This window comes from Rhincodon typus, chromosome 3 (assembly GCF_021869965.1).
Source record: "Rhincodon typus isolate 14 chromosome 3, sRhiTyp1.1, whole genome shotgun sequence".
NCBI classification, from domain to species: Eukaryota; Metazoa; Chordata; class Chondrichthyes; order Orectolobiformes; family Rhincodontidae; genus Rhincodon; species Rhincodon typus.
Genome location: NC_063334.1, coordinates 74,626,876 through 74,638,934, shown reverse-complemented (window position 1 = coordinate 74,638,934; position 12,059 = coordinate 74,626,876). Strand labels below are relative to the sequence as shown.

At 38.4% G+C, this 12,059-nt stretch overlaps 1 protein-coding gene across 4 annotated transcripts in view; it reads left to right on the top strand.

Moving 5' to 3' along the window:
* fer (fer (fps/fes related) tyrosine kinase) overlaps nt 1–12,059 on the top strand; it is a 202,491-nt gene that overhangs the window by 143,059 nt on the left and 47,373 nt on the right. For all 4 annotated transcript variants that reach the window (XM_048594686.1, XM_048594692.1, XM_048594681.1 and 1 more), the window contains one exon: nt 11,276–11,399. In XM_048594686.1, coding sequence (XP_048450643.1) covers nt 11,276–11,399 — 124 coding nt within the window. The remainder of the gene's footprint in view (nt 1–11,275; nt 11,400–12,059) is intronic.

Sequence of the window (12,059 nt, the reverse complement as noted above, 5' to 3'; positions counted from 1 at the left end):
TTCTTCAGAAGAAGGGTCCAGACCCGAAACGTCAGCTTTCCTGCTCCTCTGATGCTGCTTGGCCTGCTGTGTTCATCCAGCTCTACACCTTGTTATCTCAGATTCTCCAGCATCGGCAGTTCCTACTATCTCTGAATTTGAAATTTTTCCTTTTTTTATTCATTCACACTAGTAACTTTGACTCTGTCTATACTTCTCATTGCCTCAAAGGCAGCCAACATAATCAAAGACCCCTCCAACCCCAGTTATAATCTCTCTCAGCCTCTTCTGTCAGGCAGAAGATACGAACACTTAAACACACATACCAACAGATTAGAGAACAGCTTCTTCCCCACTGTTATTAGACTTCTGAATGGACCTTTCAAATTTCAAATTTAATGCTCGCTCTTTGTGCACCTTCTCTACATCTGTAACATTGTATTCCTCACTCTGTTGTATTACCCTTTATGCACTTTGTATGGTATGATCTGCCTGTACTGCACGCAAAATAAAACTTTTTACTGTACCTAGGTACGTATGACAACAATAAATCAAATCAAATCAAAACATGTGAAAAACACTGAACATTATATTCAGGTATGGAGATGTGTTAAGTTGGTAGAATGCTGTGTGGCTATTTAACACATTTTTCAGAATTTCTGTCAATGCCAGTGCTCAAAATTAGAAAAAGGAATTGATCTCTAAGATTATTAAGTCACTAAATTGTGTATTTGAGTTGTATTTTAAGTTATATTGCTTATAGATAAATTATGTTAGAGACATTGTTATTGTTGATCCATGAAATAATGATGAAAATCTAGAGCTTATGAAGAAGCTACAGAAATGATAGTTAGAAAGATGAAAGAGAATAAGAAAAAAATGCTATAGAACAGAGGGTAAGGAAAAGATTTTTTTCTATAGATGAATTAATAGTTTGAACATTGACAAGGCAGGAAAGAGTTGCAAGATGAAAAGAGCAAGTTTGTAGTTCATATTCAGGAACTGTCACATGTAAATGAACATCCATTCCTTCCACAACTGATGCTCAATAGCAGCATTGTGTACTATCTACAAGATGCACTGCAGAAATTTGCCAAAGATCCTGAGATAGCACCTTCCAAACCGTGATCACTTCCATTAGGAGCACAATGGCATCAGATACATGGGAGCATCACCACCTGCGAATTCCCCTCCAAGCCATTCACCAGCCTAATGTGGAAGTGTACCATCATTCTCACACTGTCACTGGGTCAAAATCCTGGAATTCCCAATCAAAGGGCATTGTGTGTCAACCATGGATTGCAGCGGCTCAAGAAGACAGCCCACCAGCACTTTCTCAACGGCAACTAAGGATTGGCAATAAATGCTAGTCAGCCAGTGACATCCATGACCCATGAGTGAAAGTAAAAAAGTGAGTATTTATATTAATACTTTACCTCTGTTTTCACAGTGGAGGTAGATACCAAAATTGTAGAGAACTCAGCCATTAAAAATGTCTCACAATCAGTGGAAGTTACTCAAAGTGACTGGTAGTAAAAGAAATTGATTAAAACCAAAGATAAGCTAATCTCTAGGACCCCGGTTAATTACATCCAACCATCCTTCTCCAGCATTCTGTGGAATAAAAGGCTGGACAATGGAATAAGATCATAATATATAGGAGCAGAATTGGGCCATTCTGCACTGCCATTTGATCATGGTTGATATATTTCTCAACTTTATTCGCTTGTCTTGTCCCACCCTTGATCCCCTTACTAATCAAAGATTTTACATTAAAATATAAGAAAAATTGCAAATGCTGGAAATCTGAAATAAAAAGATGAAGTACTGGATTTGCACAGTTTGTCTGACTGGTTCTGCAGAGAGAAAATGACTAGCCGTGATTTGTTTGGGTGCTTACATGTCAGCACAATTCAATTGCTGACTGATCGCTCCATGTCCAAAGCGCTGCTATTTGTCATGTATGTTATATCCGTCTCGTAGAAAGGAAGCTTGGAAATAACAGGCAAGTTAATTTAAATTCAGTTATAAACTGAGGTGAATCAGTTGGATAGCATAACTCAGCATATGAAGAAGTATCGGAGATAGTAAGAACTGTTGATGCTGGAGTATGAGATAACACAGTGCGGAGCTGGAAGAACACAGCAGGCCAGGCAGCATCAAAGGAACAGGAAAGCTGACGTTTCAGGTCGGGACCCTTCTTCAGAAAATCTGGAGATTCCTGTTCCTCTGATGCTGCCTGGTCTGCTGTGTTCTTCCAGCTCCACACTGTGTTATGTGAAGAAGTATTCCTGATTAGGCAAGTCAGTATGAATTTCTAAAGGGCAGATCATGATTCACCATCAACCTTACAAAGTGGACAAATAACGGAAACACTGTTGTGGTTTATTGATGTTGTAAAGAAAAATTGACAAATTGCCTAGTAGAGATTTGAAGGCATGGATTTAGAGAATTTATACAGTAAATACTATGTTAAGAGCATGGTCCAAAGACGGCTTCTCAGAATGGAAAGTTGCATGAGATCATACTTTGAGATGACACTGGGGCTACTCCTACTGCTTGTTTCGCAAAAAGAGTGGGAGTATGCCATTCAGCCCTTTGAACCTGTTCCACCAGTCAGTATGATCGTGGCTGATCATCCAACTAAGTACCTTGTTCCTGCTTTCTCCCCGTACCCTTTCACCCCTTTAGCTCTAAGAACTATATCTAACTCCTCTTTTGGCCCCAACTGCTTTCTAAGGCAGAGGATTTTCAAAGCTTCAGCATTCTGAGTGGTGAAATTTTTTCTGATCTCAGTCCTAAATGGCCTACCCAGTGACCTGGTTCTGGACTCCCAGTGGAAATATCCTTCCTGTATTTACCCTGCCTGGTCCTGTTAGTTTTAATAGGTTTTTGAGATTCCCCCTGTCAAATTCTAAACTCCAGCGAATATAGTCCTAATCGATCTTCGTGTGAGAGTCCTGCAGTCTCCATAATCCGTCCTGCCATCCTAGAAATCAGTCTGATAAATCTTTCTTGCATTTCTTGTGTTGTTATACCCTCTATCCTTCCTCAGACAGAGACCAAAACTGCACACAGTTTCTCAAGGTCAGATCTAGTGTTCAATTGCACAGTGCTTCAATGCTACTGCATTTGAATCCTCTCTCAATGAAAGCCAACGTGCCATGAACTGCCTGCATCTACATGCTTATTTTCTGTAATTGGTACACAAGGACACGCAGGTCTTTTTGTACTTCCCCTTTTCCCAATCTTTTGCCATTGCTACCAAAATGGATAATCTATTACATTTATCCATGTTTACTTCATCTGTCATGCATTTCCAATTTGTTCTTCAACTTTTCCAAATCACAATGAAGCATCTCTACATCTTCCTCGCAGTTCACCCTTCTACCTAGCTTGTCATCTGCAAACTTGGAGATATTATGTTTAGTTCCCTTAATTGAATCATTAATATATGTTATGAATATCTGGCTTTCAAGCAGTGATCCACGTGGTACCCCACTCGTCATTGACTGCCACTCAGAAAATGACCCGTTTATTCGGACTTTGTTTCCTGTCTGTCAGTGAGTTCTCTATCCATTGCTAGTACACTACCCCCCAATCCTATGCACTCCAATTTTACATGGTAATTTCTTACGTGGGATGTTTTCAAAAGCCTTCTGAAAAGTTCAAGTAAACTACATCCACTGGTTTCCCCTTATCAACTCTACTGGTTACATCCGCAAAAAATTCCAACAGTCTTGTCAAACATGATTCCCCTTTAGTAAATCCATGCTGATTCTGTCCAACCCTGTCAGTATCTTCAAGGTACTCTGCTATTAAATCTTTTATAAAGCACTCTAGCATTTTCCTTAGTACCAATGTCAAGCTAATAGGTCTATAATTTCATTGCCATCTGCAATAGCTGATCTAAAATCACTTCAACTCCATTTACCTGCCTGCTTCATATAATCATTGACTCCCTGTCTGGGTATTCAGTGACCCAGCCTCCACTACTCTCTAGAAAAGAAATCCCAGAAACTGACAACCCTCTGGGAGAAAAAATTTCTCCTCACCTCTGTCTTAAGTGGGCCAAAGGGCCTCTTTCTCTGCTGTGATTCTCTAAGCCTGAATGGGACATCCTGTAATCTTGAGAGGGTGCCATCATCTGGTCAAGTATAAAACCCAAAGTTCTATCTCCCATGAGATTCATGTAAAAAAAAAAAAAAATCACAGAACTATTGAAAGGTGAAATGGGAGAACTCTGGTGTTTTGTTTAATACAGATCCTTCAATGACCATCACTAATAGATTTTCAGATAACTTACCTCATTACCACATATGGGATCTTCCTGTGCATAAATTCCCTCTCATGCATTGGCCATTGATTTAGAAGACATGGATTCAAATTATTAGTAAACAGCAGGAGGGAGTTAAGGAAAATTTTTTTACCACAAGAATTGTCAGTACTCTACTGAAGTGTCTCTACCTGAAACTGATTCCATAGATTTAGAAAGGAATCAGCCAGATCCTTGTGATTGACTAATTTTACATGGTTGCTGACAATAAAATGGGATGAGGGATTAAGTGCCATTATTTTTCAAAGGGTCAGCATAGGCACAACTGGCTAAGTAGCCTAATCATGCTATGAAATTGATTGCCAGGTATTTTTAGTACATTGCAACAGCAGCAACAGTTCAAAAAGTGTATAATTGTGGCACTCGTTGGGTCAACCTGAGAACAGGAAATACACTAATATAAATGCAGATTCAGTAGTTTCATTTTTTGTGAAGTGGGGAAATTGCAAAAATGTGGTTTCAGTTCAGGGACAAAAACATTAGTATCAGATTGTTGAAAACTTTGGAAGTGATGATTTTCCACAGTTTATTTTATATTGTCTTGTTTAATTTTGTCATTGATGCAACAGAACTATTAAGTTGATTCAGTTTACTAAAATAGGTGGCATAGTGCAATGCTGGTACTCTCCTTTATCTCAGCTACGTAAAATGCTTGCTTCAGTAAGTAAAGTTATTTTTCTTTTCTTCTCATTACCTCTCAGTTATTGCATTCTGACCCCTGGGTGCAGGCAGGGTAATTCTAATTTTTTGCTGCACTGTCTAGTGAATTTCCCATGGCTAAACAATGAAATAAAAATGAAATGTTGATTGTCAATTAAAAACAGGGCATGTTGAAAAAACTCAGTAGCTCAGCCAACTTCTGTGAACATAATTAGTGTTTCAGGTTGTGAGCGTTTATCAGAACTTGGTCATACTCCTTACATTATCTTTTTGCAGACAGTAGACGGTTTGCGTATCCAGTAAAGTGAGTTACAACAATGCAGTAATGCTTATTCCACAAGATATTTTTCATAATATTTGGATCCTTTATATTACATTGTTTATGTTAGACCCATAATAATTGAGTAAAATTGTTTTATTTATAAGTTTTACTGAATACCGAATACCCATTGTGTCCAAATGTACTTGAATGCTATGAGCCTGCAAAAGCACATCATTTATATTGCAATTACCACTCTGAACTTATATTTGCTGAGGGCATCAAGGACTTCAGACCTGAGTTTTACTGTCTGTTCTTTCACTTGAGGCTTGAATATTTGATTTAAATCATGAGCAATTTTACAAAATTACTGTATAGCACTTCTTATAACCATTGGATTTTTGATAGCAATTTACAGCCAATAAAGTAGTTTGAAGAGTTGTCACCATTGTAAGTTCAAACAGCAATCTGATAATGGTCAGATAATCTGTTTTTGGTGCTGTTGATTGTGCGTCAACTATTGGCTCAGTCACTGAGAATAATTGCCTTGATCATCATCAAAATAGTGCTATGTGACGTTTTACATCTAACTGAATAGTTAGGTGGAGATTCAATTTCACATCCGAAAGTTGGCAATTCCAACAGTGCAGCACTCTCTCAGAACTGCACAAGAGAGTCGGCATTGATTTTTTTGGGCTCAAGTCCTGGGGTAGGATGTGATTAAGGTGTCAAATTCTTAGACACCTAGCATTCACACTTATGTTACTACTTTTCTACTTATCACTTTTTTTGCAATGATTCTGTAGTGTTAGGATATTTTTTCCATTAATTTTCTTTACTGTACCTTCTGCAATTAAGAATATCACCCATTGAGATTTTTTGAATATTAACAGCCCTTCAATATCTCTAAGTGGTGATATTTCATGTACTGGTTGTTTAATTGTTGTCAGCATCACGAAACCATATACTCACTGGGCGCGCACACACACACACACACACGCACGCACGCACGCACGCACGCACGCACACACACACCAGTGGAAGGTAATCATTTACGTCCCAGCAGAAATCGGCTATTAACTAATAACTGGACAAACGTTCTTAGGAACACGGTCTTGTATCTGTCATCTCTTTGAGGGAGCTCTCTGATTCCCTCCCTTCCCCCCAAGCACTGCCCCCCCCTTCCCATTTCTCCCCATACCTCTTGCATCCCATATCAAAGTAACTTTATTTGCAATAAAATATCCTTTATTGTTTCCTCATATATCTGAACAATCTATCTTTCCCTGATATCAATTAGGTGAATTTAACCATTTAACTGGAGCTGCAGCAGTTGACCAAACTGGCTTTTCGTTCTTCCCCTTGAATTTTCTGTAAGGCAACTCCTGAATCTCTCTAGCTGGAATGGAGTTCAAACTCCATGCTGTTGACATTAATATGAATCATACTGACTGTCCAGCCAACTAAGCTAACCATCACCCCACCACCTCCCTGCCGGAATCAGAGTTTCTACAAAGTTTTTTATATGGAACATAACACTGTTAAATGCATTGAATATAATTCAATAATACTTTTTCTTTAAACTGCTGTGTTTGCATAGGTACCTTGTAGAAGGATCATTGCATTACGGCCAGACACAGAGAATCTGGTAGCTTTTTTGTCCTCCCTGGAAATTATCTTCTGAGCTTTCTAAGCTTGAGCTCGTTGAATTTGGTTGGGGTCTCTCGGGTGGATAGTTGACCATATGCCTGGTGTAGTTCAGATTCATGCCAACAGCATGGGGTTTGATCCTTGTTCAAGCTGGAATAGACTCAGCACCTGCCATGCAGAGAACTTAAGAATTAGAAGGTCATGTGTTTAATTATTTCATTGCTAAAACTGCAGACCCAATTGCATTCAGCTAACTAATATCAAGAAAAGGTTGTGTTGTTGAGACAATTCCTTTAACTAATGTGTACAATTACTAGTATTGATTTAGACTCTTGCTTTGTGTGGCTGAATGATGTAATGGAAAAATTAGCAAGCTTTGGAACGAATTTAACCCAAGATATTCTAATAGCATGTATTTTGAGTGTTGCTGAAAGAAGAATGTGGTGTCAGAACTTTTCTTTCATGGGGACAGATCCAAGAATTTCAAAATTCAAAGAGAGCAACCATTCAACCAGCGCATGCTTGTAAAACTGAGAACCTCATTTCTTTCTTTAGATGTAATTCCATGATTAAACAGCACTTCTAAAAGCAATCCTGAGTGGCTCCTAATTATATGAACAACCAGTTTGTGATTTTAAGTAGGGCTGGTAATGTGGCTCAGTTACTCTGGCATAATGTTATCTCTATTCTATCTGTCCAATTACTGGAAGAACACAAAGCTAGCACACAGATGCAGCAGGTAAAAGAACATAGAACAGTACAACACAGGAACGGGCCCTTCAGCCCATGATATTGTGCTGATGGTGAGGCCAAATTAAACTAATCCCTTTGCCTGCCCTTGATCCGTACCCCTTCATTACGTGCATATTCATGTGCTTATCTACAAGTCCGTAAATACCTCTATCGTAGCTGCAACTGCTCCCCTATTGTATCTTCCTAATCAGAAAGGCAAATGGAATGTTGGCTCTTATTTCAATGGGGTTGAAATATAAGAGTAGGGAAGTTTTGCTGCAACTATACAAGGTGCTGATGAAACCACATCTGGAGTACTGGGGGCCGTTATAGTCTCCTTCATTAAGGAAAAATTGTTTCTGGTGTCGACAAGAATGAGAGGTAATCTTATAGGATTCTTAAGGGGCTTGACAGGGTAAGTGCTGAAAAGATTTTTCCCCTCATGGGAGAGTTTAGGGGCAGAGGGTATAATCTCAGAATTAAGGGCTTCCAGTTTAAGACTGAGATGCAGAGGAATTTCTTCTCTGAGGGTTGAGTGTCTTTGGAATTCCTTGCCACAGAGAGCTGTAGAAGCAGAACCTTATGTATATTTAAGCATGAGGTGATAGATTCTTGATCACTAGGGGATTCAAGGGTTATGGGAAAAAGGCAGGAAAGTGGACATGAGGAGTGTTGGATTAGTCACGACCTTATTGAATGAAGGAGTAGGTTTGAGGAACCGAATGGCTTGCTTCTGTTTCTAATTCTTATGGTCTTGTGCTCTGATTTAAAAAGCAAGAGCAGTAAGGTCAGCATTACCCCAATGCCACATGCAAATGAGCATAGGAATAGAAGGAATCATTTTTTTGAACACATGGTTAGGGAACTGGTGTTGGATGGAGGGCATCATGACATTTCTGTGGCATTGGGATTGTTATTGGGACAGGTAGAATCTATACAAGCTGGATGGATTAAACTTAATAGGATCAGGACTTGCATCCTAAAAGAAGATTTGCTGGTGCTGTTTGGGAGATTTCAAACTTGCTTGTCAAATGTTGAGAACCTGAGGGTTAGCTCAGGTTGTAAGAAAAGTTGACAACAGAATGTAGAACAGTAGCGGTTATATTAGAAGGCAGGAGAAACAAAGGCCAGCATCAACTAAGCTTGGAAGGTGGAATTCTTTTTTTAAAAAACGAGTTAAAAGCACTCTGCCTGAATGCATACAACCTTGTCAAGAATGTAGATGATTTAAAGGTACAAGAAGAGGTTAATGGATGTGACTTATTTGCCATTTCGAAAAAATGGCTGCAGGGTGACCAAGACTGGGAAATGCATATTTAAGGATATTTGCTATCGAGAAAGGACAGGCTAAAAGGAAAACATTTGGCTAAGACAACTTTAGGTCCATTACAGGCATAGTCACGAGAATTTGTAATGGCAGAGAAGCTAATTAATTACTTTGCGTCTGTCTTCACTCAGGAAAGTAGAAAAAATGTCCCAGAATTTGAGATCCAAGGGATGAGGCAAAATGAGGACATTAGTAGGAGTAGTGAAATTAGTTGGACTGAAGGTTGATAAATCATTGGGGACCTGATCTTCTACATCCTAGAATAGGGAGAGGTAGCTATAGAGACAGGATATATTAGTAAGCAGCTTTTAAATTCTACAGATTATGGAATTGTTCCTACATATCGGAAGGTCACAAATGTCACATCAACATTTAAGGAGGGAGGGAGAGAGAAAATAGGAAACAGCAGTCCTGTTCGCCTTGCATTGGAAAGAGGTATAATTTCAGAATCTGTTACAAAGGAAGTGATAAATGAACACATAGATAATCATGATCTGATTAGGCAGAGTCGGCATGGATTTGTGAATGGGGAATCTAGATTTTTCTTGAGGACATTTGTAACATATTTTATGAAGGTGACTTGGTGGGCATAGTACACTTGCACGTTCAGAAGACTTTCGATAAAGTCCCCAACAGGTTATTCTTTTGCCAGATTAAAGCACATGGGAAAGGAGGTGTTCTGCTGAAATGGATTAAGGATCGATTAACAGAAAACAGTAGGAATAAACTGGTCAATCTTGTATTTGTAGCCTGCAAATAGTGGGGTTATGCAAGGATCAGTTTTTGGGGCCCCACTTGTTCACAATATATTACCAATGATTTGGATGTGGGGATTAAATGTAATATTTATATATTCATAGATGATGGAGGGGTAGATCGGAATATTTGTTATGCGCAAGATGCAAAGGTTCTTCCAAAGGGTTGAGAGAGTCTGTGAGTGAGCAGGAACCATCACAGGTGGAGTATAACAGAGAAAATTAGAGATTACTCATTTTACTTAAAGGGTAAGAGCTTAGAAAGTGTAAATGTACAAAGGAGCCAGGTTGTCTTTGTCAATAAGTTACTGAAGGCAACTAAGAAAACTAATGTCTTATTACCCTTCCTCACAAAGTGCCAATGACCTAAATGGCTGTGACGATAATGTGGGAAGAAGGTTTCAAAGTGGATGATCGGACGTGATCAAATTGAAAGGTTGAATCAGGCTTGATGGGCTGAATGACTGACTCCTGCTCCTATGTTGCATCCAGTAGCTAGTTACAGATCAAGAAATGATGAGCAGTGGAGAAGATCTAAAATGTTCTGATTACGTCTTTAGCAAGTCAGTATTATTCATGATAATTTAAGTGCATGTTCAATAAATGTGTAGTTTATTGTGCAATGAAAGTTGCATAATTTATATGTTAATACCATTTATTTTGGAGTTTTGAATTTTGAACTCGTGGCTCTTGTGTTTTCTGTCTGAAGAGATTTAATGATTAACTTGTAAGCATTTTTATAGCCATGTGATTTGTTTTACAAAACAGTATTAGAGAGAGACTTGCTAGAAAGTAATGGATTTGTGGGAGCAAACAAGTGTTGTGCATTAGGCCTTCAGACAGAAAATTCAGGACTTTTTTTGGATTTAGGGGAAAGATCTATATCTTGTAGGGAGTGGGACAAAAATCTTTTTTGCTTCTGTTTGACAGTTTTGTTGAACTCCTGATTGAAGCTTGGTGTATACAACAGTTGCTTCTGAGACATGGAGGTAATTTAGGGCTATTAAGAAAGAGGTTTCCTCAATGTGAAGAGTTTAATTTAAAGGTTCCATATCAGAAGTATTTGGTCAAAACCCTGAAGGAGTTATTTGAAGCTGAAAAAGAATAAGCCTAGTTAAATGAAGCCTCCAGGAAGAGACTATCAGGTACAAAGGTTGCAGCTACAATTGAATTAAGCCTACAGATGGGAAGTGGAAGGGAATTCTCTCTGCGAGTACTGTTAAGGAGGGTTGAGGGATGAATGGGATTGTATTGTACTGTGTTTCTAAATCTTTTTAAACTTCTGTTGTATGTAGATAGATTGGTTTATTCATTTTTTTTTTCCTTCATTTCTTTTGCGTCATAAACTTATGTTTTGTTGTCAGAACTGAACTGGCAGCATTGCATGTTTGTGTTATTGTGAAAGACTACCTCATTAAAACCAGGAAAACAAGATTACCTATCAATCCAGATTTCAGTCTGGGATCTACTTTGTCCGGTAGTAACATTAGCTGGGATCATAACAATAGACATTCCTTTCTAAAAATCCGTAAATTGATGGGACATCACTGCATCTTTATGTCACGTTTTATGTCCAGGTGGTGATTTCCTTTCATTTTTACGGAAGAAGAAAGATGAATTAAAGATGAAGCAACTTGTGAAGATGTCTTTGGATGCTGCTGCTGGTATGGCTTATCTCGAAGGAAAAAACTGTATTCACAGGTGAGAAAACCATTACCATTTTATCTGCAGGGCTTTCTAATTTCATGTGATTTTATTTCAAGAGACAGTTTTTGGCTATTGCAGAAAATGTACTTCACAATGCATCCAATTTTTCAACAAATAGAATGCTGGGGACTGCTGTATCTGGCAGTGTGACCTCTGAATCTCTCTAATGTATGCAAATGTTCCTCTCTTACTTTTTGACAGCCAAGTGATTTGTTTTCTGATTGCTGTGTCTTCATTAGGACTAGGAAACCAAAAATTATAATAAAAAGGAATAATATTGACATTGTAAAGCATATTTTAATATGGATATTATTGGTCTAGAAAGAAAGAGGAACTGTGATTCAACTTATCAAGGAGTATAGGACAAGATAATAAAACATTTTACTTTCACATCAGTAAAAATGGAAGACTGTGATGGGAATAGACCCATTCAGGGCCATAGGATAATGCTACAGGTAATGATAGAGAGATAACACCTGTCCAATCACCGACGTAATAGAGGAGGAGTAGGCTGTTCAGCACATCAAATCTGCCCTGCCATTTGAACAGATAATGACTGATCATCTATCTCTTTGCCATTTATCCCCACTTTGCACAAGTCCCATGATACCATTAATATTATAAAATTTATTGATTTCTGTTTTGCTCAATAAT